The sequence below is a fragment of the Rhinatrema bivittatum genome, chromosome 6, assembly GCF_901001135.1.
Source record: "Rhinatrema bivittatum chromosome 6, aRhiBiv1.1, whole genome shotgun sequence".
NCBI classification, from domain to species: Eukaryota; Metazoa; Chordata; class Amphibia; order Gymnophiona; family Rhinatrematidae; genus Rhinatrema; species Rhinatrema bivittatum.
Genome location: NC_042620.1, coordinates 111,899,148 through 111,925,223, shown reverse-complemented (window position 1 = coordinate 111,925,223; position 26,076 = coordinate 111,899,148). Strand labels below are relative to the sequence as shown.

At 43.2% G+C, this 26,076-nt stretch overlaps 1 protein-coding gene across 2 annotated transcripts in view; it reads right to left on the bottom strand.

Annotated features, from left to right (window-relative positions):
- Positions 1-18,306, bottom strand: part of ITGA6 (integrin subunit alpha 6) — a 135,535-nt gene extending 117,229 nt beyond the window's left edge. The window contains exon 1 of one of the 2 annotated variants that reach the window (XM_029605795.1): positions 18,002-18,306. In XM_029605795.1, the coding sequence (XP_029461655.1) occupies positions 18,002-18,162 (161 nt within the window). In that variant the 5' untranslated portion in view covers positions 18,163-18,306. The remainder of the gene's footprint in view (positions 1-18,001) is intronic. The other variant, XM_029605796.1, reaches the window with a different exon arrangement.
- Between the last annotated feature and the right edge of the window lie 7,770 nt (positions 18,307-26,076).

Here is a 26,076-nt window from a genome sequence, read left to right as displayed (position 1 = left end):
ACTCCCATGCTCTCTCACATATACAGGTTTCTTACTCCCAAGCTCTTTCACATACACAGGTTTCTCACTTCCATGCTCTCTCTCTCACACGTCACTTCCCTGACAAGTCTCTCACATACACTCCAGTCACCTTCCTGACCAGACATTTTCATTGTCTCTCATATACACATCACACCTCTCTGACCAGTTTCTCTCACACACATGCACTCATGCTCTCAATCAAATACATGCTCTCACACATAGGCTCTCAATCACAGTTACACATACACAATCTCAATCACACACACAGGCTGGCTCTCTCACTTCCTGCCCCCCCCCCCAAAGAGAACAAATGGTAGCTGCAGCAGCCTCCTATTCCAGCCCCCATAGGCCAAGAAAGAAAAATCCCATCGACCTCAGGAGGCTAATGCTGCTGTCTCCTTTGCTGATTGCCAGCTGCTTCAGATTTTGCTCTGGGCCCACTCTACTGCTCAGGGCCAGTGCTGCCGCCACTACGTTTCCATGCAGCATGGGTCTTTCTTCCTGCGCACCCCACTGCTCATCACTTCCTGTTCTGGGCCAAGGGGGCAGAGGCAGGAAGAAGAAAAGGCCAGCTGCAGTTGCCAACCTCCACTAACACTGCTGTCATTCCCATCTGAGTTTGAACGAGGTGATAGCCCAGTGGAAGATAGTTTGCTTCTTGCTCAGTGAAGAAAGAGGAGGAAGAGCAGCAGGAGACCAGTAGCACGCAACACTTCTGCCGGTGCTTAGTGACACACTGGTTGAGAATCGCTGCACTAGAGGGCCATACACTGGGACTCCTTCTGGAACTCTAATTATGGTCCCTACATTCAGCCACTAGGAGTCACCTTTATGCAATGACAGACTCCATCAACCCAGGAGCTGTAAATGCTTCCTCCACAGCATCCCCAGCCCATGCTGATCCAAGGAACAAACAACTTTACTCTGGAATTAAATCAGACTGCAGCAATTGAAAAAAAAATCATGAGCTGGAAAAATCTTTTATACATTCAAAAGAAAAATTCACAGAATTCGGAAGGAAAAAGTTCTTTATATTGGGAGTCATCCAATTACATCAAATAACCCTTTCTTAGCACATAAGTATTCTAGAATCTCTCAACAAAGCCCTATCCTCAAGGATGTCCCACCAGTCCTATTTTCAAGATATCCACAGTGAACATGCATGAAATATTTCATGCATGCAACTATATTTGCATAAAATTTGAGTATCCTGAGAAAAAATTGGTTGAGTGATCCTCGAGAGCTGGAATTAAACAGTACAAGAGAAGGAACTGCATATAACTTTTCAATATATTTATAAATGATCTGGAAAGAAATATGACAAGTGACAATCAAATTTGCAGATGATACAAAATTGTTCAGAGTAGTTAAATCACAAGCGGATTGTGATAAATTGCAGGAAGACCTTGTGAGACTGGAAAATTGGGCATCAAAATGGCAGATGAAATTTAATGTGGATAAGTGCAAGGTGATGCATATAGGGAAAAAATAACCCATGCTATAGTTACACAATGTTAGGTTCCATATTAGGTGCTACAACCCAAGAAAGATCTAGGCGTCATAGTGGATAACACATTGAAATCATCGGTTCAGTGTGCTGCGGCAGTCAAAAAAGCAAACAGAATGTTGGGAATTATTAGAAAGGGAATGGTGAATAAAACGGAAAATGTCATAATGCCTCTGTATCGTTCCATGGTGAGACCGCACCTTGAATACTGTGTACAATTCTGGTCGCCGCATCTCAAAAAAAGATATAATTGCGATGGAGGTGGTCTACCAAAATGATAAGGGGAATGGAACAGCTCCCCTATGAGGAGAGACTAAAGAGGTTAGGACTTTTCAGCTTGGAGAAGAGACTGCTGAGGGGGGATATGATAGAGGTGTTTAAAATCATGAGAGGTCTAGAATGGGTAGATGTGAATCAGTTATTTACTCTTTCGGATAGTAGAAAGACTAGGGGGCACTCCATGAAGTTAGCATGGGGCACATTTAAAACTAATCAGAGAAAGTTCTTTTTTACTCAATGCACAATTAAACTCTGGAATTTGTTGCCAGAGGATATGGTTCGTGCAGTTAGTATAGCTGTGTTTAAAAAAGGATTGGATAAGTTCTTGGAGGAGAAGTCCATTACCTGCTATTAAGTTCACTTAGAGAATAGCCACTGCCATTAGCAATGGTAACATGGAATAGACTTAGTTTTTGGGTACTTGCCAGGTTCTTATGGCCTGAATTGGCCACTGTTGGAAACAGGATGCTGGGCTTGATGGACCCTTGGTCTGACCCAGTATGGCATGCTCTTATGTTCTTATAGACAAACAGATGAATACAAACTACAAGTAACTACAAATTAGTAAGAAGATCCAAAACTACAAGTTTGAAGAGAGTGTATTCCATTTGAGTAATAATGACAAGCATTTGTTACACACTTTACATTGTATCATTACACTCCCCTCCAGCCCTCATCCATCTATACCCAGATACCCACCCTGCTCACTGAATAAAAATCAAACACAAATTTTGTTAACCCTATACCTAATTTTCTTCTTCGCCATCCTCTTACTTTAGTTGCCCCAAATTAAGTTCCAAATTCATTTCATTTGCTAATGTACTGAACTTATTTCATGTATACCACCATCCTAAAAAGCATTTATCACCCCCAAACAGATCATCTCTTTATCTGCATCTCTTATTCTGGGTAAGCCAGGCCTAACCACCAGGTCTCATGACCCTGTTTGAAGAGTTCATAATTCCTTATCAACTGCAATTCTTCAGACAGACAAATCCACAATTGTATTGCAACTCCAGAGAATGCTCTCTGTTCCTGGTCCTTACCATCCTTGTTTCTCTCATTGGAGGGACTTCCGGACATACGTTTTTAGCAGATCTCAATATCCTCCCCAGGGCGTATCTATTTAGCTGTTCCTGAAGATATCTCGGTCCCTGATCCATAAGCAGTTTAAAAGTAAGGATTAAGACTTTAAATTGTGCTTGAGACTTTAATCAGAAGCCAATGGAGGGACTTTTAATACAAGGCTGATATGCTTCCCATACTTACTCTGTCACTACCCTGACTGCAGCATTCTGAATCAACTACAGTTTTCTAAGAGTCTTTAAGAACAAACCTTGTAAAGACTATAACAGTCCAGTCTTGATAAAAAGTAATGCCTGTGCTAATGGATGCTGGCTGGATTAATTTAAAAAAGGACACTGCTGATGGATGATCTGTAAATGAAATAATTGGATAATGCTCTTCTATATTTAGATCTTTATCAAGCATTACTCCCAAATAATTCTCTGCTTTTTCACAACAGCACCCCACCCAACTAAATCTTTAGAATTATTCTCCAGAATTACTCCCAAATAATAAATTTGGCACTGAAGGTGTGGGCTTTCTTTCAAGGACCCATAATCACCAGTTACAACAGAGCAGATCAGAGCCTTTCTGCATAAACATACAAGTTAAAGACAGTTTGATTTTAATACTAAAATCAATGCAGAATTTTAACATCAGTTAGAAAAACTAGTTATTTTGTGTGTAACTTGCTTCTAATCACAAGGTTCAACCTTACACTTACAGTGGAAGATCAATAAAACTTAGAAAAAAAACTATAGCCTACAGTAAACAATTTTCTATTAAAAAAAAAAGGCAGCACACCCTTATTACCAAAGTCACAGGCAAAGAGTTATAGTAGCAGAATGAGAAACCCATTCAATAAATTTCAAAATTAGATATATATATACATACACACACATTCCACTGTCAAAAGAAACCAAGTGTTTACAAATTTCTTAAATTATTCCATCATTTACCAAAACAGAACCACCCTTCAGTTCATAAAGAATCTTCATCAGGTCTTTAAAAAAAAAAATCCCCAAACAAGACAGTTGTGCTTGAAGAGACAATGGAAAACATTAGAGTGATACTGTAGAAGTGATTGGCAATTACAGGACTGGGAGATCTGGTTTCATTTTGAATTCTCCGCTTTTCCATAAGAGCACCCCTACTCGACTAAGCTTTAGAATGATTCTCCAGCAGGGCTGATTTGGCACATGATAATACTAGGCAGTACCTATCAGCGATTAGCAGTCTAAAAACTGGCCTTTAAATAATAAAATCAGACTCATTTCCCCCATTCTTCTAGTTCAGCAAAAATTCTCACAGCATGTGAGGCTATATTGCATTAGCCCACTATTCTTTTTTGGGTTTCACTTTTGAGTAGTTACTCTGCTTGCTTGGCTTCATTTCACCATCTGTGTGACCTTTAGAAGATTCATTATTCCTGAACCACTGCAGAAGAATGAGAAGTGATTCTTACATACAAACATAAAACTAGACTAGCAGCTGTAATGCCATAGCTTCTCCAGTCAAGATATGTGTCTGATCTCTCTACACACACACATGTCTTACTTAGTTCAGGGTCTGGAAGACGGCTGCAATCAACTTTTGCAAGTTCTGACTGGCCAGGACACAAATCTGCAGCTTCTTTTACAAGACCCTAGTTTCGTAACAGTATGCTGCACATTAATTTGTCTGCTAGCGAAAAGGCATATACAAAATGATAGGAAGAAAAAGACATTTAAGCACATACAGACACTCTCCTGATCTTTTCCCCAACACAGGGTAGATAGAAGCTGCATGTACTTTTCGCACTAGGCAAACATACCTGCCATTACAATGTACGCATTCCTTTACACACATGGAAGCTGGAAAATATTCTGAAAGGTTTCATGTGCATACACATGCTCGCACATAGGAAAGGTGTAGAAAATTACTCTTTGCATGGCCTGTGAGAAATATTTTAATTGTATTTTGTGTTTAAATCAAGGTTGTGAAGGTCAATTTCTCAGTGAAATACTGAGAGTAGGCTTTAACGAAAGAAAAGCAAATCACTAAGGGGTCGTGGTGAAATCGGTGCTGGTTGTCAGTGTGCTTTTTTTTTTAATATGCACAACAAAAGCAGGCGCCTCCATGGGATGTAATAAAGGACCCGTAAATAAACGAGATGAGCTCAGAAAATCCGTGCAAAAGTGAAACCCAAGCAAAAATGCATTTTCATGGCCCTATGTAATAAACCGCGCAGAAACCCACATTAATGTGGTGGCCCGTGAATGATTCTCAGGGAAAAAACCTTCCCCTTTAATAAAACTGTGAAGGTGTTAGTGGTTCAGGAGTGGAACTGAAGGTGGGTAGAGTAGTGTCTAAGCCCTTCGTGTCCCATCTCTGACCACGTGGCAGCTGTACCAGCAGATGCCGGCAGACCCTGGAATGCAGCAGACATTTCTACAGCCAACCCGCAAAAATGTTCAAACATCCGGAAAGTGTAAAGGTGATCCAGGATTACTCCAGACCAGTCTCCAGACACGCACTTTAACTTAACTCCTGACCTGACCCAGGTGCTAAAAAACCCACACTAACCGATGCGCAGGCTCCCTGCACAGCCTGTGAATATTTAGATTTATACTCTACTTTTTGCACTTTTTTCCAGTACTTCAAAGCGGGTTACATTTAGGTACTGGAGGGATTTCCCTATCCCCAGAGGGCTTACAATCTAACGTGCCAATACAGTAAAAAAATCGCAGGAGAGCAGGCAAGCGCCCGCTCTCCTGTGCGCGCGATACAGTAAATTTATTTAAATTAGGGTCTGTGGCAAAAAGAGGTGCTAGGGACACTAGCGCGTCCCTAGCGCCTCTTTTTGGACAGGAGCTGCGGCTGTCAGCAGGTTTGACAGCCAACGCTCAATTTTGCCGGCGTCGGTTCTCGAGCCCGCTGACAGCCACGGGTTCAGAAACCGGACGCCGGCAAAATTGAGCGTCCGGTTTTCAACCCGCGAGCCCATTTTAATTTTTTTTTAATTTTATTTTTTACTTTAACTTTTGGGGCCCCCGACTTAATATCGCCATGATATTAAGTTGGAGGGTGCACAGAAAAGCAGTTTTTACTGCTTTTCTGTGCACTTCCCCGGCACTGGCAGAAATTAACGCCACAAGAAAGTATGTTGATAGCCACATTTGAGAAACACCATTCTAAAATTGAATTCTAATCTATGATACATGATCTGGATTTTTAAAGATCCAAAATTCTTTGTCTCCCTTCTATCAGGTGGCACTGGTATGGATTTCAACAATGACCTTTATGAAACATGATATCATTATCCGTTTCTGCTGAAGCCCCTTGCATAGCTCCATGGTTCACAACTGTTCATGATGCCTCTCGAGGCACATCCCATAGCTTATTCCCTCTCCCACCTGCAGACAGGGGGCCTTGCATTACAGGTGTTCTTAGAAAATACCTTCTCATCAAGTGGTATTACTAACATCTGAACCTGAATTAAAAAGCTTCAAGACAAAAAAGGGGATGTTTCTAAGCTTTTCTTTTACTCAAAACTGCTAGTGATCAAACACAAGCTCTCTCAATTTAGTGCAGCTTTATTTGCTACTAAGGTTAATTGATATTTTAGTTATACTTCAGATTAAATGTTTCAATATACATCATGCATTCCAAGTTAGCTACTACATTATCTACTAGGAGCTGCCACTGTTAGAAGCACTGAGACAGATGGTCTATAGTAGCAACCCAAAGAACAAGAAATAGAAACAAAGAGAAAGAGAAATATGACAGCAGAAAAAGATCCTATGGCCCATCCAGTCTCTGCCCATCTCTCCAATTAATTTAGCATTATGATTCTCATCACTTCCTTAGAGATCCCCTGTATTTATCCCATGCTTTCTTAAATTCAGATACTGTTTTTGTCTCCACCACTTGCACTGGGAGGCTGTTCCAGACATCCACCACCCTCTTTGTGAAAAAAATGTTGCCCAAGATTATTCCTGAATCTACCCCCTTTCAACGTCATCTCATGCTCCCTCATTCTAGAGCCTCCTTTCCATTCATAAAAGCTCACCTCCTGTGCATGGAAAACTGATATTTTAATGTCTCTAACATATCTCCCCTATCTTGGCTTTCCTCTAGGGTATACATGTTTAGATCTTTAAGTCTATCCCCATATGCTTTAGAATGAATACTACCGACCATTTTAATAGCCACCCTCTGGACCGACTCCAATTGATAAATATCCTTTTGAAGGTGCAGGCTCCAGAACTGTACCCAGTATTCCACGCGAGGACCTATACAAGGACAATATCACCTTTTTTGCTGCTGACCATTCCTCTTCCTATGCAGCCAATCATCTTTCTATTGTTTACTGTCACTTTATCTACCTGTTTGGCCACCTTAAGATCATATACTGCCCTTTAGATCTGACATGTCTGAAATTTTATGCCTATAACAAGAGTTATTTCTGCATTTCTCTCATAGTCATTCTTCTGTCCATCAGGACAAGGTAAAAAAGTATTTTTAAATTCTCAAAAGAGAAGAAGGGAATTTCCCACAACTTTTATAAAGCATTTCTTCAGATTTTCAGTGTTTTACGAGAGTGGAGGAGTGGCCTGGCGGATAGAGTGGCAGGCTATGAACCAATGGATACAAACGCTGCTGATACTCCTTGAAACCTTAGACAAGTCATTTCACCCTCTATTACCTCAGCTACAAACGTAGGGCCTCATTTACTAAGCATTTTTCCCCATAAGAGACAGAATGGGAGAAAAGCCTTAGCAAATCAGGCCCTTAGAGGGTTAATGCCTGAGGACCAGGAAATCTGAATGTAACAGCCTGAGTTACCAATGAAAAGGCATGAGCTCACTAGAAATAAGAAGACGGGAACTTATTTTACAGTTTTCAACATTCAAAAATGTTTAGGCAACAACCTTCCTTCCTGAAGTTTATGGGAATATAAATTAACACGTTTCTAACTATACCCATTCACAACTTCCATCTTTCATTATCTCCTCATGACCCTGCATGCAAATCTGAACCACTAGGGAACATTCTAATATGTCACCGAAAACTCTTACATCTTATCATTAAACAAAAAGAAAAACAAAAGCAAATGAAAAATTCCATCCAAATCACCCAACAGTCACAATTCATAACTGGTAAGCAGACCTACAATGAACCACGTCGGTTCTCAGCGATGTGCAATTACCAGATTCCACACCTGACGGAACAGACTGAAGATATGGATTTCAGGGTAGCCTAGATATGCAATGTCAAACGTTAACAAGTATATCCAAGTAGTATCCACTCTGACTATCCTGAAGACAAAGCCCAGTTTTGAGGTGCTCAAGAAGGAACAGACTTGTGCAGCCTGTGCTACAGTGAGGTTAGAAAGTACAATACACAGCTGGATTTGGCTCATGCTCAGACTTTTGGATGAAGAGTACAAGATGGCGATGGCTTTTATTATGAAACATATATAAATCTAAGATGTTATTTCTATCTGCGTCACATCTGCTTCATCTGGATAAAAAGTAGGTTGAAAAAGGTAGTATAGTGGCTCTCTTATTCTGATTCATCCAACGCCCCTCATTTTAAATTTTGTAATACATTGTCTCTTCATTTTTTGAGTTCTTATATTCATGGTCTGGATATTTTAGCTTAAACCAGATACTTTTGTTCACAACTGAAACTATTTCTCACCCAAGTCATCTGCTCTGCACATGAGAAATTTTGACTTCTTAGCTTGGTGATCTTTTCAGGTTAAGTTTGGCAATTATTTTTCTGATGTTTTTCAGCTTGAAACAGGTGTGCCCAAAGTACATTCCTCTCAGCCACTCTTTTCAATATTTATATGCTTCTTTTATGTAAATTGTTGGCTGTTTTAGGAATTTCATTCTATTTGTATGCTGATGTACGATTTTATATTCCCTTTACTAAAATCACTTGAACATACTGTTTCTCTGATTTCAATTTACATGAAGGTTATTCAGCAGGTTCTGTTATATCTCAAACTTACATTAAATTCTAGTAAGACTGAAATTATCTGGTTAGATAGAAATCCTTCTATGGTTAGACCATCTCTTCTTAATGTGGGTATTTCTAATATTATTCTATTGGATCAAGTACGAAATTTAGGTATTTAACTAGATGAGAGTCTTTCCATGAAAAAACATAAGTTAATGTTGCGCACCCTGTCTGCACCAGGCTCACCTCACTAACTCCTCTGCAGGACACGGGTCGACCTCCCCAGCAGCAGCCGCGAGCTCCTCCAGGCCTCAGTGTCCAGGCCTTCCACTGCGCACCAGGCCTCACACCGGAGTTCGGCGTCCCCAGTGGTGTTGGCCACGCCGCTATGTGCGCGCGGAACGCCCGACCTCTTGTAGGGCCAGGGGCGGGTCCTAGCTCCGAGGCGCGCCCTGATTGAACGTACGATATAAGGAAGTCCCTGCCTGCACTTCCTTGCCTTGGCAATCGGGTCGGCACTGTAAGTGTACTAGTTTGTCTCCACGTTCACAGTCTTGTTCCAGCATCCTACTGTTCCAGCGTCTGTCTGTGTCTCCCCAGGTAGTACCCTCGGACTGTCTCTCTGGTACTGACCTCGGCCTGCTCCTTGACTATTCTGTTCACTGCCTGCCTTGTGACCTCGTCTGACCTCTGGAACCTGACCTCTGCTTTGTTGACTACTCCTCGGACTGATCCTCGGATTCTGGCCTTGGCTGCCATTGACCACGTCTCCTGATTCTGGCTTTGTCCTTCGCCTTGTCATCGCCTACGCTGTACTGGCCTTCCTTGCTCCTTCAGACCTACAGCCTAGAGTCTGACTGTGTTCCCTTGCTGCTCGTGGGCATGCCACTCTACCACCTCTCCGGGAGACCCTGCGAGGCCCACCTAAGTCCAAGCGGCCTGGGTCCCTATGGGCTCCACCCGGGGCGCTTGCATGCTTCCAGTGGTTAAACTCATCCTAGCCTCTGTCTCTCCCTGTGCTCCGCCCCCTGGGGGCAGCGGCTCCCTGGTAGGGACCAGGAAGTACTTCTCCACTGCTCCAGGACAAGGGTCCACCTCCAAGCGCAACAGTTAATTAACATGGGCTATGCCAAACTGCGTTTGTTATATCGATTAAAACCTTAGGGGCAGATTTTAAAAGGCCCGCGCGCATAAATCCTTCTGGATTTACGCGCGCCGGTGCACCTATTTTGCATAGGCCGCAGGCGCGCGTAAGTCCCGGGCCTTTCGAAAAGGGGAAGGAGGGGCGTGTCCGGGGGTGTTCCTGAAATGACGCGGCGCTTCGGGGGCGTGTCCGGGGGTGTTCCTGAAACGACGCGGCATTTCGGGGGCGTGGCATGGCGCCGGCCCGGGGGCGTGGTCGAGGCCTCCGGACCAGCCCCCGGGATCGGAGGATGGAGCGGGGCTGCCGGCCAACGCGCGCAAAGTTACGCCTGCTTTCAGCAGGCGTAACTTTGCCAACAAAGGTAGGGGGGTGGTTAGATAGGGCTGGAGGGGTGGGTGAAGAAAGGTTCCCTCCGAGGCCGCTCCGAAATCGGAGCGGCCTCGGAGGGAACAGGCAGGCCGCGCTGGGCTCGGCGCGCGCAGGTTGCACAAATGTGCACCCCCTTGCACGCGCCGACCCTGGATTTTATAAGATACGCGCGGCTACGAGCGTATCTTATAAAATCCAGCGTACTTTTGTTCGCGCCTGGTGCGCGAACAAAAGTACGTGATTGCGCAAGTATTTAAAATCTGCCCCTTAATCATCGAAAACTTTCGTACAGTATTGCAGACTCTTATCTTTTCAAATTGGATTACTGTAATTCTTTACTACTTGGCCTTCCTGTTTGTACACAGAGACCTTTACAATTGTTACAAAATGCTTTGGCTAGACTCTTGGGTGCAAAACATTTGATCATATAATGCCCATTTTAATTTCACTGCACTGGTTACCAGCGCAATTTAGAATTCAGTTAAAGTTCTCATTTTAATTTTTTTAATTATTCATTCAAATGATGCTGGTTGGATCGGTGCAGCGTTGCATTTATATACTCCGCAATGAATATTGAGATCTCAAAATCAATGTTTTTTGGTTGTTCCTACTCTGTGGAGTGCGCATTTAAATGAAGTAAGAGAGGGTGCATTTCCCATAGTAGGTCCTAAGTTATGGAATTCAATGCCTGAGATGTTACATACTTTAACCGATATGAAGAGATTCAAATGAGAGTTGAAAACATGGTTGTTTAAAAATGTATATAAGCTTACTTAGAGAGAGTGAGTATATGATTTGTAGAGTTAAGAACAGAATTATTAGTGATGAGAGAATCTGAAGTTATGTATATGTTGGAAGTGTGAGGGATTAAAGGTGACATGTAATGTGTTGATTTTAGTTGATGTGTACTATTTTATTATATGAATGTTTTTCTTTAATATTGGTATTATGAATGTTATTTATAAACCGTTGTGATCTAAATACGGAATGACGGTATATAAAATGTTTAAATAAATATATTTTTCAAATGCAGTCAGACAGTGATCTGTCCTGTGTGCTGTACTGATGAATACAAAGGATAACAGAAAGCTAGCAATAATGGCATAAAAAAAAAAGAGTGCCCAGTCATTCCCATCCAACTTCTAATACCTACTAATAATCCATATCCAGGAAGCCAAGAGTAGACAAGATTTTCAATAAATTATCACAAGGCATGTGTCTGTATTGCCCAGGGTCAGTAGCGCCCTAGGCAGACCAATGTACCCACCCTCCAACCCACCCAGAGTTGAATGTGTCCTCTGACAGTGGTAGACATATAGAGTTATGGTCACCTTCTTACAGTGCACGCTCTGAAAATGGTGCCTTCACAATAGTGATCATCATTCCTTTTTCCAGTTTCATCAGCATTTCTATACTGATAGTATCTACTATAAAAAGACAGCTCAATTCTGATTTCTGAAGGAAATTCCATGTATTTTAAATTTATAAGATGGGTGCATCTGAAAAGTTAAAGACTATGTACAATTTTTTTTTTAAAGGTTATTTCCATCTTATTTTGTAAGTAGAAGCCTTGCTACCTAAATCTACCATTGACTCATTTACCATCTTGTAAGACTTTTATGTCACAATATAAGTTTACACAGTTCTGTACATCAGCATCCAGGGTGGGGGAACAGTATACAAGCATGTACATATACCCATGAAAGCTATGGAAAGCAGGAAGCTTTTAAGGATCTTGAACCTTTTAGTTAAGCAAATAAGGTTAAATATATTTAAATTATATAGTTTTGCTCTTATTTATTTCTGCTCTTTTAGTTTTTAACTGTAATGGCCAAATTTCTGCTTTGTCACTATTATTTTTAATGATTGGCTAATGTACTGTATTTTTATTCGTACTTTATTTTAAGTTTTATCTAATCAATTTTTTATTTTAATTTTAACTATTTCTGATTTGCTTATATTACTTTGATATTGTAAACCACTTTGGTCAGTTAGTTTTACTGGTAAAATGGTATATAAACTTGTTTAAATAAAATAAATAAATAAAAATATATCAAAAGAAAATAAGCAACAGTTAGTATGCTTCTCCCGGGTGCTCAGGGTCCCAGTTTCACTCCAACTTCAGCCATGTAAAAATGGAATTAAAAAAAAAACTAATTGGGATATGTAGTAGTTAGCCATCTTGCAGTACTGTGTCAGACACTTTTGTAGTATCAAAAGGACTTTACACATGATGTTCTTTCACGTTCACCACTGAGACTTGGTTTCTGTCCATCTTAAAAGAGGCTTTAATGCTAAGCCACACATTCCACGCTAAACTAGCATAGGGCGATAATGACATGCAGATCCAGGTTCACCTTCACTGCATCTCAGTGTTGACTGCTTGCACATGTTACATAAGGGTTACTTACACATAGAAACTTGCTTTTAAAAAGATATGTCTGTACCTATTAACAAATGCATTTTTCTGACATCTAACTGAAGCAGCAGTGGAAAAAAGTGAAAACTAAGATAACACAAGACTCAGAAAAACTGGCAAATTGATTGTTTTTAAGAATCCAGTCATGCCATTTGCTTTACATTTAATGATGTCATGCTATATGAATAGCCGGGTCCTTCATACCCCCAGCAGAGCCCTTGAGAGGCAATGCTTACTTTCTGTAGTCCTAGGAGGTCATCTTAGAAGTGCTTTGGGGTCACAGACTTTTGTTGTGTTCAGCTGTGGAACTATTTGCCAGCAACGATCAGGAATGTATAATTAGCAAGCAGAATAAAAACCGCTCTACTTACAACATTTAAAAAAAAAAAGTCAAGTCTAATACAGATGCAACTGTTCATCTGAAGTGTTGATAAAATTGTAAAACCATTGTCTACAGCTTAAGTAATGCACAACACACAAGATTTCTGGCTCCTGGTAGTAAAACTGGGAAGTCAAGCCTCTTCCCAGCCCCCACTTTATCTCTGCCAGTGTTGATGGAAGCAAACATATTGAAATCTCAGTCATTCCACAGTCACTGGTATGTAAAAAAAAAAAAAAAGAAAAGAAAGGAAAATCCTTGTACATTGAAGCTTAGAAGGCTGTGAAGACTAACCCAACTGGTTGATATCTGTCCAAGAGTCTACTTATAACTTTTGCAACCCATAATCTGTAATTAAAAAAAATAAATAAATAAAACAGGGGTCTCGGCTTTATTCAGTCTATAAAAACCCTGTCCATGCTCAGCCTTCTTCTGAAAGAGCTTAAACATTCCTTTTGCTCGTCACACCTCCCTGCACACATTTTATTTAACTGATTTATATTCCGCCTTTCAGACACTTCAAAGCAAATTACATTCAGGTACAATGCTCAGCCACCAGGACTATTTGTCCAAGGTTAAAAAATGTTGGGCTTGCAGACAGAATGTGTCCCTTCGCTACAGCACTACACTAACTTACCAAATATCACAAAACACGGTCGTTCAAAATTCACAGTTAAAGTTTGTTTTGTAACAGGTAAAAGTTGTGAAACTAAACCTCAGTAAGAAAAAGAAGGACCTGCTGTCACTTAATTTATTAAACATTCAGGGCAACTTTATATACAGACACTTAACGAATTGCCCACAATCCATTAGACTGAAGTCCAAGCGAGGCAAAACTATCATTCCTTGTTTTTGTTTTTTTTAAATGATTCCCCAAAATTGCAGTAGTTAATCTGATTGCAATTTGTTGATTTCTAAACAAAGGGATTTCTCTACTGTGACGTTCTCCAACTGTAAGACTTACAGGCTGCAAAGAGCCAGAGGAATGCTAGGGTGCACAGGAAGAGTTATACCCAGCTGAAAAAATAAGAGATAATGCCTTTGTACAAGTTACTGGCAAGACCTCTTCTGGAGTACTGTGTCCCATTCTGGAAGCGCAACCTCCATATAGAATGAGTAGAGATAATATAGAAAAGAGCTATCAATGAGTCTGCACTTAAAGCCCAATGACATGCACCCTAGAGGAGAGCAAAGGGGGAATATGAGAGAGACATTCAAATACATCTACAGATATAAACAATGCACAAGATGCAGATACTTTCAGTAGAAAAGAAGAAGCAAGAGCAAGAAATCACATGGTAGACTCTGGAGAACCATCAGAAAATATTTTGTCACGGAGACTATGGTGGAACAGCCTCCTAGTGGAAGTAAAAACAGCAACAGAATTCAAGAAAGCCTGGGATAAGAAAATACAGAGATCAACTAGGCTCTACCTGCACTGAAACATATCAGTCTGTTTGCATCAAGAGACCACTGTGTAACCTCTGTCATTCCTTATAGCCCAGAAGCAGGTGGCTAATGTGTCCCCAAAGCAAATGAAATTTCCAAGTACTAAAGTGAGCAACACCACAGCCCAAAGAAAGCTGTTGCATTACTCAAGGAATCCTAATATCCTACTGTATGTCTGGGGTATACAGAGGGAGCTCCCGGGTGCTAGGCTGTAGGGTGCGCAGACAGCCAATCAGCAGTTCACATACCTAGAAAGATCAGGGAGCTCTGGTGTGTGTCAGCATGGAGTAATCCTGCCCCTCCCCATCCCACCTACTCTGTGGCTACATTTTAGATTGTCCTCTTCATATGCTGATTGCAGCTAATGACATGGGACAGGAGGCGGAGCAATAGTGCTGACTGAGCAGGCCCAGAAAGCGACTATTTACAGCCACTTGGGGGGGGGGGGGGGGGTCATACCTTGGGAATGTGGGAGCAACCCCAAATCTCCCCCCCCCCCCTCGTGCCAGGGTTTTGGCTTCCTCATCCCCTCTCCCAATGTTTTATTTTTCATCTTTTCCCCCCCCCACCCTTCACACATACTGGCTGTTCCTCTGCAGCTTCCAAAGGTTGGTTCTTTGTGCCCAGTACCACCATGGGCATCTGGATTTTTGATGGACAAGAACTTTTTTTTGTGTGGTAACCCATGGGATGTGTGGGCCACAGAGCTTAGTGATTTTACATATTTTTGGCCAAAGGCAGCCCCACCCTGGCATCCACCATTAAGATAGGGATACCATCTGCAGAGCAGCAAGAACTGAGAGAGTTGCACGGAGCTTATTTAAAGGCAGGCCTGTGCACAGCATCCCCCTGAGTGCCACTGCTACCCGCCCACTAGGGAAAAGAAAGAGGTGGCATGCCAAGCCAAAGCCATCGGGGCACATGAGAACCAGTAAGACCTCCCCTTAAAACGCAGCCACTGCCAAGGAGGAGGAGGAGAGAAGACACCTGCTACTGTTGTGTAGGCCCTCAAGTGTGAGTAGTTTTCTTTTCACAGAGGGCAGACAGCTGTTCAGGGTGGGATGTGCTGAATGGTGCTGGACAGTGGGGAGTAGGCCAAGGTACCAAGGCAGGGGAAACTGGTCCTGGGCTTGAGAGAGAGAGAGGAAGGGGCTCAGGGGTGGGGACAACTGGTGCTGGGCTTGGAGGAGAGAAAGAGACAGGTGCTCAAGGAAGCTAGAGAGAGTGGTTCAAGGCCAGAAGAACCTGCCTGGTGCTGATCTGTGTAATCTCTGGTCATTAAAGTTCTGGCCAGGTGGCAGGATGCTCATATTTTGCTGCTAGAGTTGCTTTTTCCTATTTCTCTCAGGATTATACATGGTTTTCCTTGCTCATTCTTTTGTGGGAAGTCTGATTTTCTGTTTTTGAGAAGTGTGCATTTCTGATATCTTCGTATTTTGCACAGTACAGAAGAAAATGCATTTCTATTTCTATTCTCTTGGAGTTCCTTTCCTCCACTGCCTCCCCTCCTAGGCAGTAAGGGGATGAGCTGGAGCAGACACATTTGCACCTCCTTTATAATCCCAGGATTCAGTGGAGGGGAAGGAGGGGACACTCTGAAGCACAAGTCAGGGAACTGGGAGTGATTTAGAGTGGGGGAGAGGAGGTAAATGCTGAAAGAAGGGTGAGGTAGAGCGGGATTGAATGCTTAAAGGTGAGTGATTCAACAGTGGCCAGCCTGGGTCACACATTCTTGGCAGATCCCTAAAGTAGATTTCATTTATTTGATCTATTTCTTGTTACTCCCAGAGGACCTGATGTAAATAAGGTGTGGGTTAGAACTCTGTATTGAAACCCAGCACACAGTTTGCTAATATGCAAGTTAAAGAGACATTTACTGAAATTAAAGCTCAAAAAAGTAACATTTTAAATATGAGCAATTCATTGTAACCTTCCTATGATTATAATTTAAGTAGTTGGGTAATTGCTTTTTGTGGGTGACATGAGTCCCCTTTTAAATCTAGGCTGCTGAGTTGCAAAGTAGAAACCACAGACTAAGAATTAGCTGTTGCTGGAGGTGGAGAAACAAAAAAGAATCTGTGCAAGGCTGTAAGTAAGTACCACATCAGCAGTGCCCTGCAGTTTGGGGGCTGAAGTGAGATCACTGCCATGAGATCAAGGCAGCAGGACACTAGTACTGCAGATGTTTTCCCAATAACATACTTTTAAAGAGAATCAGAGCAGCATTAAATCTTGTCTGAGAACTGTTATATGACTTACTGGTACAAACAAAAGTTATCTAGCCCTGCCTAGGAATGACCAAGCTAATAGCAGTCTCTCTCTATGTGCCACCTCAGAGAGCATGAAATTGCTGGGTTTCCTTTCTCATTCATTTCAATGGGATCCCTCCCACTACCTTTTCGCCACTCTATTCTGTTCAAATTCCAGTCCTCCTTCCCAGCCTCTGGGACCTAGCAGGACAAATCAGCGGGTGGGCATTTGTCTACCCTTACAAGGTGACCATCCCTTGTAAGGTGAAATCAGCTTTTGCCCAAGTAGTGCAAGAAAACCCCCTCCCCCTTTTTTTTTTATCACCAGCCCCATCACCATGAGCGGTTTAGGCTGTTCACAAAAGTTTGTCAGTTCATTTATTTTTTAAGGTTTGTATTAATGTGACTTTTAAGCATTTCTAGGAGAAAGACCTTGGAGGAAGGGAGGTGTTTGAAGCATCATAAATGCAAACACTGGCCCTCAGGCACTGGTTTACGCCTCTCTTATAAGACGATATATCTAAACATATGTAACTTTCAGAGAGATCCCGAGTGCGCTATGCCTCTTACAGCTGGTAGCACTAGAGGCTTCGGGGCAATGCTTGCCCCCTTCCTCCTCACCCGAATGATCAGAGACTTATAACAAACTCCGCAGCTTTATAATATACAGATACCAAAAGCAAACCGCAAGCCAGCCACATGGGTGGGAAGGAGGAGAAGACGGGCTTGCAACAAGACAGAGAGACAATGCCAGTAGCATGCCAATGAGGCGCAGTGCTGAGCTCAGCGTCTGCAGCTCTCCCTCCTTCCCCCCCAGCTCCAGTGCACTGGCAGTTAATCATTGACTCCTGCCCTTCCAAAGTCCGACCGAGCCCCGGCATCCGAGGAGGCAGGGAAGACAAGCGCTGGACCTGCACGGTCACTAAAGGGACCCAGCACCGGCAGAGAAAGAGCATGCAAACGCGGGTCCGCACCAAATCGGAAGCGGCAGAGTGGAGCAAGGCGGTGAAAAGTTGCTTTTGCCCTCCTGCCCGGCATTGCACTTGTTGAGCTCCCCAACCTGCTCGCCCGCGTCGGGCTGGGCTCCGTTCCCGCGGTCTCACCAGCTCTCCCATCCCATCCCATCCCGGCTCCCGGCGGGGACCCAGCCCCACACCCTCCCTCCACTCACAGTCTCCTGTCCTGCGGGCTCAGCTGCCAGTGCATGGCCAGGGAAAATCCGAAGAGGCTGCCGGGCTCGCCCGTCTTGCGAATGCTGTCCGTGTCCAGGTTAAAAGCCGCGATGATGGTGCCCAGGCAAGCCAGCGCCAGGTGGAGAGGAAGCGTCGCCATGAGCGCAGGGAGAGAGAGAGAGAGGCGCTCCCGTCCCGGGAGAGCAGAGCTGAGCCCCCCAACTTTAGCTACTCTCGGAGCTTTAGTGCCTCAGCCCCTCCCCTCCGCTCCGGCGCTCAATGCTGCCCTTGTTCTCCAGAGACTCCGGAGCCTTTTATCTGCAGGCGGCGCGCGGCAGCGCCCCGCCTCCCGCACCCAGCGGCTTCCCACTCCGGCTCCAGGGCTCGCCAACCCCGCCCCGGACGTCAGGAGAGCAGCGCCCCCCCCCCCCCCCCCCGGCTCCCTCAGCAGCAGGTGCCGGAGACTGCGACCGCCCCGAGGGAGCGCCAGGGGGCCGACGGGCCGACCTTCAGAGGACAGCGATACCTGAGACCTAACTTTAACCGCCTCGCTGCTCCTGCGAAGTCCGACCTCAAGAAGCGTTTTAGCTCTCAAAGCAAGTCAAGAAATGTATTTAGTCCAAAAAAAAAAAAGTTATCACCTTATATATATATTCTTTGTTTCTATTTATTAACCTTTATTACTGTGCAAGGGAGGTTGTTTTGGAAAACAAAAACTGGAAATAGGGTTACTATTTACCCATGGATGCAGAAGATATCGTTATTTTAACATTTTATTGGGGGTTTGGTGGGCGGAAGGGGGATGGACATCCCTCCATAAGAACATAAGAAATTGCCATACTGGGTCAGACCAAGGGTCCATCAAGCCCAGCATCCTGTTTCCAACAGAGGCCAAAACCAGGCCACAAGAGCCTGGCAATTACCCAAACACTAAGAAGATCCCATGCTACTGATGCAATTAATTGCAGTGGCTATTCCCTAAGTAAAATTGATTAATAGCCATTAATGGACTTCTCCTCCAAGAAAATGTTAAAAGCAAAATAATATATACTTCCTGCCCCCAGTGTAAATAGGTACAGTTTATAGCAATTTTTCTTTTTAGTAGCAACAGATGCAAAACTGGTGTGCATATCTGGTCACATTTATTTTATAATTCCTTTAAAGTGAAGCAGAGATCCAGTTCTAGAGGGATTGTGGCAACCTCAGCTCTGAACATTTTGGGCTATAATCTGACACTATTTTCGCACTCAGGCCCATACAGTAAACTTTGCAGGAGAGCCGGCGCTCCGAGGTGAGCGCCCGCTCTCCCAACACGCACCCAGGCACCTCTCCTGGGCACGCGATTCAGTATTTAAATTAGGGTCCGCGCTAATAAAGAGGCGCGTCCCTAGCACCTCCTTATTGGCGGAAGCGGCTGCTGTCAGCGGGTCTGACAGCGGACGCTTAATTTTACCGGCGTTGGTTGTTGAACTCGCTGACTCCAACATCGCTCTAAGCTTCAACGGCAAGAGGAAATGTGGAAAAAAGGATTTGCACTCACAAAGCAGGGAGTAGCTGGCTTATTACGGCGGTTACTACCCCAAACCAAATAAGCCTGATACTTCACTTTCAATGCATATCCAGCATAGCTCTCTGCTTCAACGGCAGGGGAGAAGAAAAACTGATACTTCACGCATATCCAGCATAGCTCTCTGCTACCGCAGGGGAGAAGAAAAACTGATACTACACGCATATCCAGCATAGCTCTCTGCTTCAACGGCAGGGGAGAAGAAAAACTGATACTTCACGCATATCCAGCATAGCTCTCTGCTTCAATGGCAGGGGAGAAGAAAAACAACCAATAAGGGCTGAATAACATAGTCTGGGTAAAACAAATAAGCATGGGTGTAGCTTGCTTATTGCGGCGGTTACTACCCCTAACTAATCAAGCTTGATATTTCACTTGGATGCAGCTCCATCACTGCTCTCTACATTAATGGTGGGGGTGGAAGGGAAATAGAACCAAAGGTTACTAAGAGCCAAGAGAAACAGATAAGTATGAGAAAAAGGAATTGTGAAGCTTGCTGGGCAGACTGGATGGGCCGTTTGGTCTTCTTCTGCCGTCATTTCTATGTTTCTATGTTTCTATATATTTCTGACAGCCACGGGTTCAGAACACGGACGCTGGCAAAATTAAGCATCTGTTTTCCAACCCGTGGGCTGTGGGCAGATTTATTTTTTTTTTAAGATTTTTTATTTTTTTTTATTTTTGTGGCCTCCGACTTAATATTGCTATACAGAAAAGCAGTTTTTTCTGCTTTTCTGTACACTTGCCTGGTGCTGTCTGAAATTAACTCCTGCCTGAGAGTAAAATGTGTGGCTTGGCTGCACATTTTGCTTTCTGTATTGCGGGTGACTACCTAATAGGCTCATCAACATGCATTTGCATGTGATGAGCGCTATTAGTTTCGGGGGAGGGGGGGGTTTGGCCGCACATTTTCCACGCGTGGCCAAACGGAGGCTAACAGTGCACTCAGCAAGCGCACCGTTCTGTATTGGCCTGACTGTTAGGTAGTTGGGGGTCATACAGCCCTACTCCTCTTCTCTTCTCTGTGGAGTCAGTGTCTGAACAAGAAGAAATTGAAACATAGCTTATATTTTCAGAAACTATATAAAAATGTAGATTCCAAAATAGATGAAACATATTTTTTTCCTAAAGTTTCTTACCCTGTGTTTTGTTTTAAACTGTCTACACTGGAAGATTTTTTATAAAACCTGGAAAGTGATTTATAAGTTTTATGAATAAAAAAATCGGAGGCGTTGGCTTAAGGGCTGTCGGCTTAAGGGCCGCAGCGAAACGTCGGAGGCGCTCGCGCCGGTGCGTCGCGTGCCAAAGGTGCGCGACAAAGAGGCATGCCCCTTTGTGCGCCCCTTCGTGCGCTCCTGAGTTCTAACTACTCTATTTTTCTCTTTTCTTGGCAGCTTTTTACCGGGAAGATCATGAACATTCCTACAATAACTGGTCAAGGGAGACATGGACTACTCCAGCATAAATATACAACACCTAGACAACGGCAAGTAACGCCAATAATGGCTCACAATACATTATCAAGTTTCTGTACTATTATATTTACAACTTTAACACTACTGTTAATTAATATTCAATCTATAAGAAAAAAAAACCCCAATAATTTATGATCTAATTACCACGACTGTTGCTGATATCATCCTCTTTACAGAAACATGGCTCTATGATCATGACATTGTTACTCTAAATAATCTATGTCCTACTGGTTACATTCCCATATCCCAACCTCGGACTGATCATAGAGGCGGTGGTTTACTTACAATAATCAAATCATCTCTAGCTCCAAGCAAAAAAGCTATTACTCCTAATGAATCAAGAATTGAAATGTTATTAGTTACGACAACTCTGTTAAACATCTGCCTCATTTATAGTCCTCCTGGCATACTTCATAATCAATCATCTTCTCTATTTGAATCCATAGTTACCTTACCTTGTGATTTATCTAATACTATTATTGCTGGAGATTTTAATTTACATTTTAACAAAATGCAACAAAATCCCACCATAGCCAATTTCTCAGATGCACTTCAAGGTCTAGGCTTTAGTCCCCTTATAACAGTTCCCACGCATAGACTAGGAAACACTTTAGACCAACTTTACTATAATCAATCTAACATAGAATTTTCCACAGACATCACTCCGGTACCATGGTCTGACCATTATCTCATTAAAGCTACAGGTAAAATAAAGACTTCACTTAACAATCAAACCCATTCACTTCAAGATAACTCCAGCGTCTTACGTCGAAAGAAAATTAACACTGATCTTTTTCTCAATACATTAATGCCAATAATCAGTCAAAATCCATACTCTGATATAACCGATATCCTAACATTTTGGAACAAATCTATAACAGAAACATTAGACCAAATCGCACCACTAAAACCACAAAAATCAATAACAAAAAAATCAGCTACATGGTACAATGATTCCTTAAAAGACACCAAATGAAAACTTTGCAATCTTGAGCGAAGATGGCGTAAAAATCCAATACCTGTACGTAAACAAGAATATTATGCACTTTTACAAAAATATAAGAAAGAAATAATATATACCAAAAAATCTTTTTACTCTACTAAAATAAAACAAGCAAACGGCAACCCAAAAACTCTCTTTTCAATAGTAAAAAATTTAACCATGATACAATCCAATTTACTATCTGACATTTCCAATGATTTTTGCAACAACATTGCTTCCTTTTTCAAGAAAAAAACCGAAGATATCTCACATGAATTCGAATCTTTACCAATTCCTAAAAACAACTCACCTCAACTTGCTTGCACTTTCTCTGAATTTTTACCAGCAAATGACAAAACAATTATTAATATACTCTCTAAATCCAAACCCTCAAATAGTCCTTTCAATCCATGCTCAGGTTTTCTACTTAAAGAATTAAAAGACTCACTCGCCCCTATCATTTCAAATATAGTAAATGTTTCATTACAGCAAGGCATCTTCCCAGATTCCTTAAAACAAACTGCAATTATACCGATTCCAAAAAAGAAAAACCACGACCCCTCAGATGTAACCAATTATCGCCCTATTGCTTTATTACCATCTTTGGCAAAGATTATAGAATCAGTAGTACTACATCAAATATCTGACTATATTGAAGAAAATAACATTTTACACAACAATCAACATGGTTTTAGAAAAGGTCACAGTACCGAATCATTACTCATATCATCTTTTGATACTACAATTCGAGGATTTGATTCCAATACAAATTACCTACTTGTACTAATTGATATTTCCGCTGTGTTTGATATAATAAATCATGATATCCTCATTACTAATTTAACTCAAATAGGCATCTCCGGTCCTCCCCTGCAATGGTTTATGTCATTTATTACAAATCGCCAACAAAAAATCATGATAAACAAACACCACTCAGATTGGTACTCCACCTCAACAGGAGTACCCCAAGGTTCAGCCTTATCGGCTCTCTTATTCAATTTATATCTATTACCCCTGTGCCGCCTTTTGGACGGTTTAAATTTAAATTTCAAAATATATGCCGATGATATCCAGTTCATTATACCTTTCACTGATTCATGGACCAAAACTTTCTCTTTACTGCAACTATACCTGTCCACAATAAAAACTTGTCTTTCCCATAATAGGCTAAAATTAAACACAAACAAAACAGAGTTAATTTATCTATCCACCATACCAGATTCAATTTATAAACCGCAATCGACTTTTACCTTTGAGAACCAAATCATTTCCATAAAATCACATGCAAAAAACTTAGGGGTAATTCTTGACTCCAAACTATCTATGACAAATATATCTGAAACTGTAAAAAAAATCTTTTTTCAAAACTCACATGTTAAAGAAATTGAAACCATTACTCCTCCCTAATGATTTTCGATTGATTACTCAAACACTAATTCTATCATCATTAGACTACTGTAATGCTTTATATCTTGGCTTACCTCAATCAACAATTCACCCACTACAATTAGTTCAAAACGTAACCACCCGTATGCTATATAATATCCCCCGAAATGAACATATCTCTCCTATTTTACAACAACTACATTGGCTCCCAGTATCATACCGTGTAATATATAAAATTTTATCCACTATACAGAACTTAATATACAACACTGATTCGATCTGGTTATGCTCTTTGTTAAGAATTTATAAACCATCCAGACAATTACGTTCTTTTGACAAATGCATGTTGGAAGTTCCTGTAAAATCTGTTAGTTTATCATTAACCCGTAAACGCGTTTTCTCAGTTGCAGGTCCAACATTATGGAATTCTTTACCAGACTGTATCCGCTTGACTTCCAATCGCAGAGAATTTAAAAAATCACTGAAAACTCATTTATTCATTCAAGCTTTTCAATTACAATAATATTTTTACAATCCATTTTATATGCACTGTACTTAACTTTCGTCTTGTTTATAAATGTTTGTATTCTTTGTTTTAAAATTATGCATGTGTTTTGAACATTTGTAAACCGCCTAGACGGATATACTTTATCCATTTGTGCGGTATATAAACACTTTTAAATAAAATAAAATAAAAATAAAAAAATAACAATATCTCTTCAACAGGAAAGAGAACCTATATTGCTTTTTATGGGGGTGTTGCGGCCCCGGTCGCAAGCCTTGCGACCGGGACCTTACCTCTGGCTCCATGGCGGCAGCATCGGGGCTCTCAGGGCGGCCGGGTCTGCTCTGGCCTCCCGGGTGGTCAGCTGCGGGGCGCGCAGCTCGTTGGGCCTGCTTGGGCCTTCTCGCGGCGGCGTCTCCACGAGGGAGATGCCGCCGAGCCCCAGAACCTGGCTCCTCCCCCTCTGGGCACGCGTGCGCGCGAGGAAGCCTGATTTAAAGGGCTTTTCCCGCCAGACTGCAGGCCGCCCACAGAATAACGTCAGTCGCCGGCTAGTATTTAAAGCCGGCGTCTGCTTCCACTCATCGCCTTGCAATGAGGCTCCTCCGTGTGAGTACTAGTTGCGTTCCTGAGGATCCTGTGCTGGTTCCAGTCCTTACTGATCCTGCTTCAGCTCCTGGCGTTCCTGCTCCAGCTCCTGGCATTCTTGCTCCAGCTCCTGGCATTTCTGCTCTAGCTCCTGGCGTTCCTGCTCCAGCTCCAGCTCCCAGTATTCTGGTCCTGTTCCACCTTTTCCTGCTTCCAGCTTCCGCTGTTCCTGACGACTTTGACTTCACTGGCTCTTGACCCCGGATTGCTTCTGGATCCCGTTGTTGCCGCTTGCCTCGACCTCGGACAGTTCCATCTTCTTCCGCACCTTCGATCTCCTAAGTCCCAGCGGTCTGGGACCTCACGAGCTCCTCTCGGGGGGTCCTCAGGCTTCCAGGGTGAAGCCGTCGCTTGGCTCCTGTGATCTCCTAAGTCCCAGCGGTCTGGGACCTCACAAGCTCCTCTCGGGGGATCCTCAGGCTTCCAGGGTGAAGACTTCAGCTGGCTTGGCGCTACCTCCCGGCCTACTTCGTCACCACGGGTCCACTGTTACGTCCGTAACAGTTTGCAAGGCCATGGACCCGGCGGACCTGTCAGGTCTCCAGGCCATTCCCGGTATGGCCCAATGGTTACAGCAACGGCAACATTGCCTGGACGTACTGGTGGCTACCGTGGAACGATTGGCCAATCGGTTGAACGCAGCGCCTCCGGAAGTTCCTCAGGTTCTGTTACCCATGCCGGTGGTAAGCGTCAATACACTGACTCAGCTGCTTGCACCTTCTCGCTATTCCGGAGAGGCCAAGGCCTGTCGTGGTTTCCTGAACCAATGTTACATCAAGTTCTCGTTATTGCCTAATCAGTTCCCAACTGATTCCGTGAAGGTGGCCTACATCTTGTCTTTGCTTGATGGGAAGGCGTTGTCCTGGGCCTCTCCCATGTGGGAGCGGAACGATCCTCTGCTAAACAGTTTGCCACAGTTCGTGACCAGCTTTAAGCAGGCCTTTGATGAACCTGCACGACTAGCTACCGCTGTTGCGATCCCCCCTGCTGCTGCTCTGCAGGAGGTCTCTTACCTTCCTCCAGAGGCCGCTCTGAAGCCAGGGCCTCGCCTGCGCATCATCCAGGACTTGCTCCAGGGCCTGAGAGGCCTAGCTGCTCCTGAGGCATGCCGGTGGCTTGCAGCCTCAGTGTTTGGACTTCCTGTTGGGCGACGCCCTTCCCTAGGGGCTGGCCCGCAGCTCTCTACCCTAGTTATAGGACCAGCGGTGGGCGGTCCTGGCAAGCTCCTCCCAGGGAGTTGCCTTCTACCTCCAGTATTTAAGGACTTTCTGTTCACTGTGTCTTCGCCTTGGATCTGAGCATTACAGTCGCCTGTAACCTAGCCGATCCAGGTCCTCCATGTTTGATGGTGCCTTGTCCTGTCTCTGCTTGATGTTCCTGATGTCCAGTGTCTCTGCCTTGATGCCTGTCTCTGACCCTGCCTAGATGTTTGTTCCTGTGCCTGCCAGCCGTAAGGGCTTCGGATGTGAGTTTCCCAGCATCGGAGTCCTGTTCGCCTGGGTCTTCCCCGC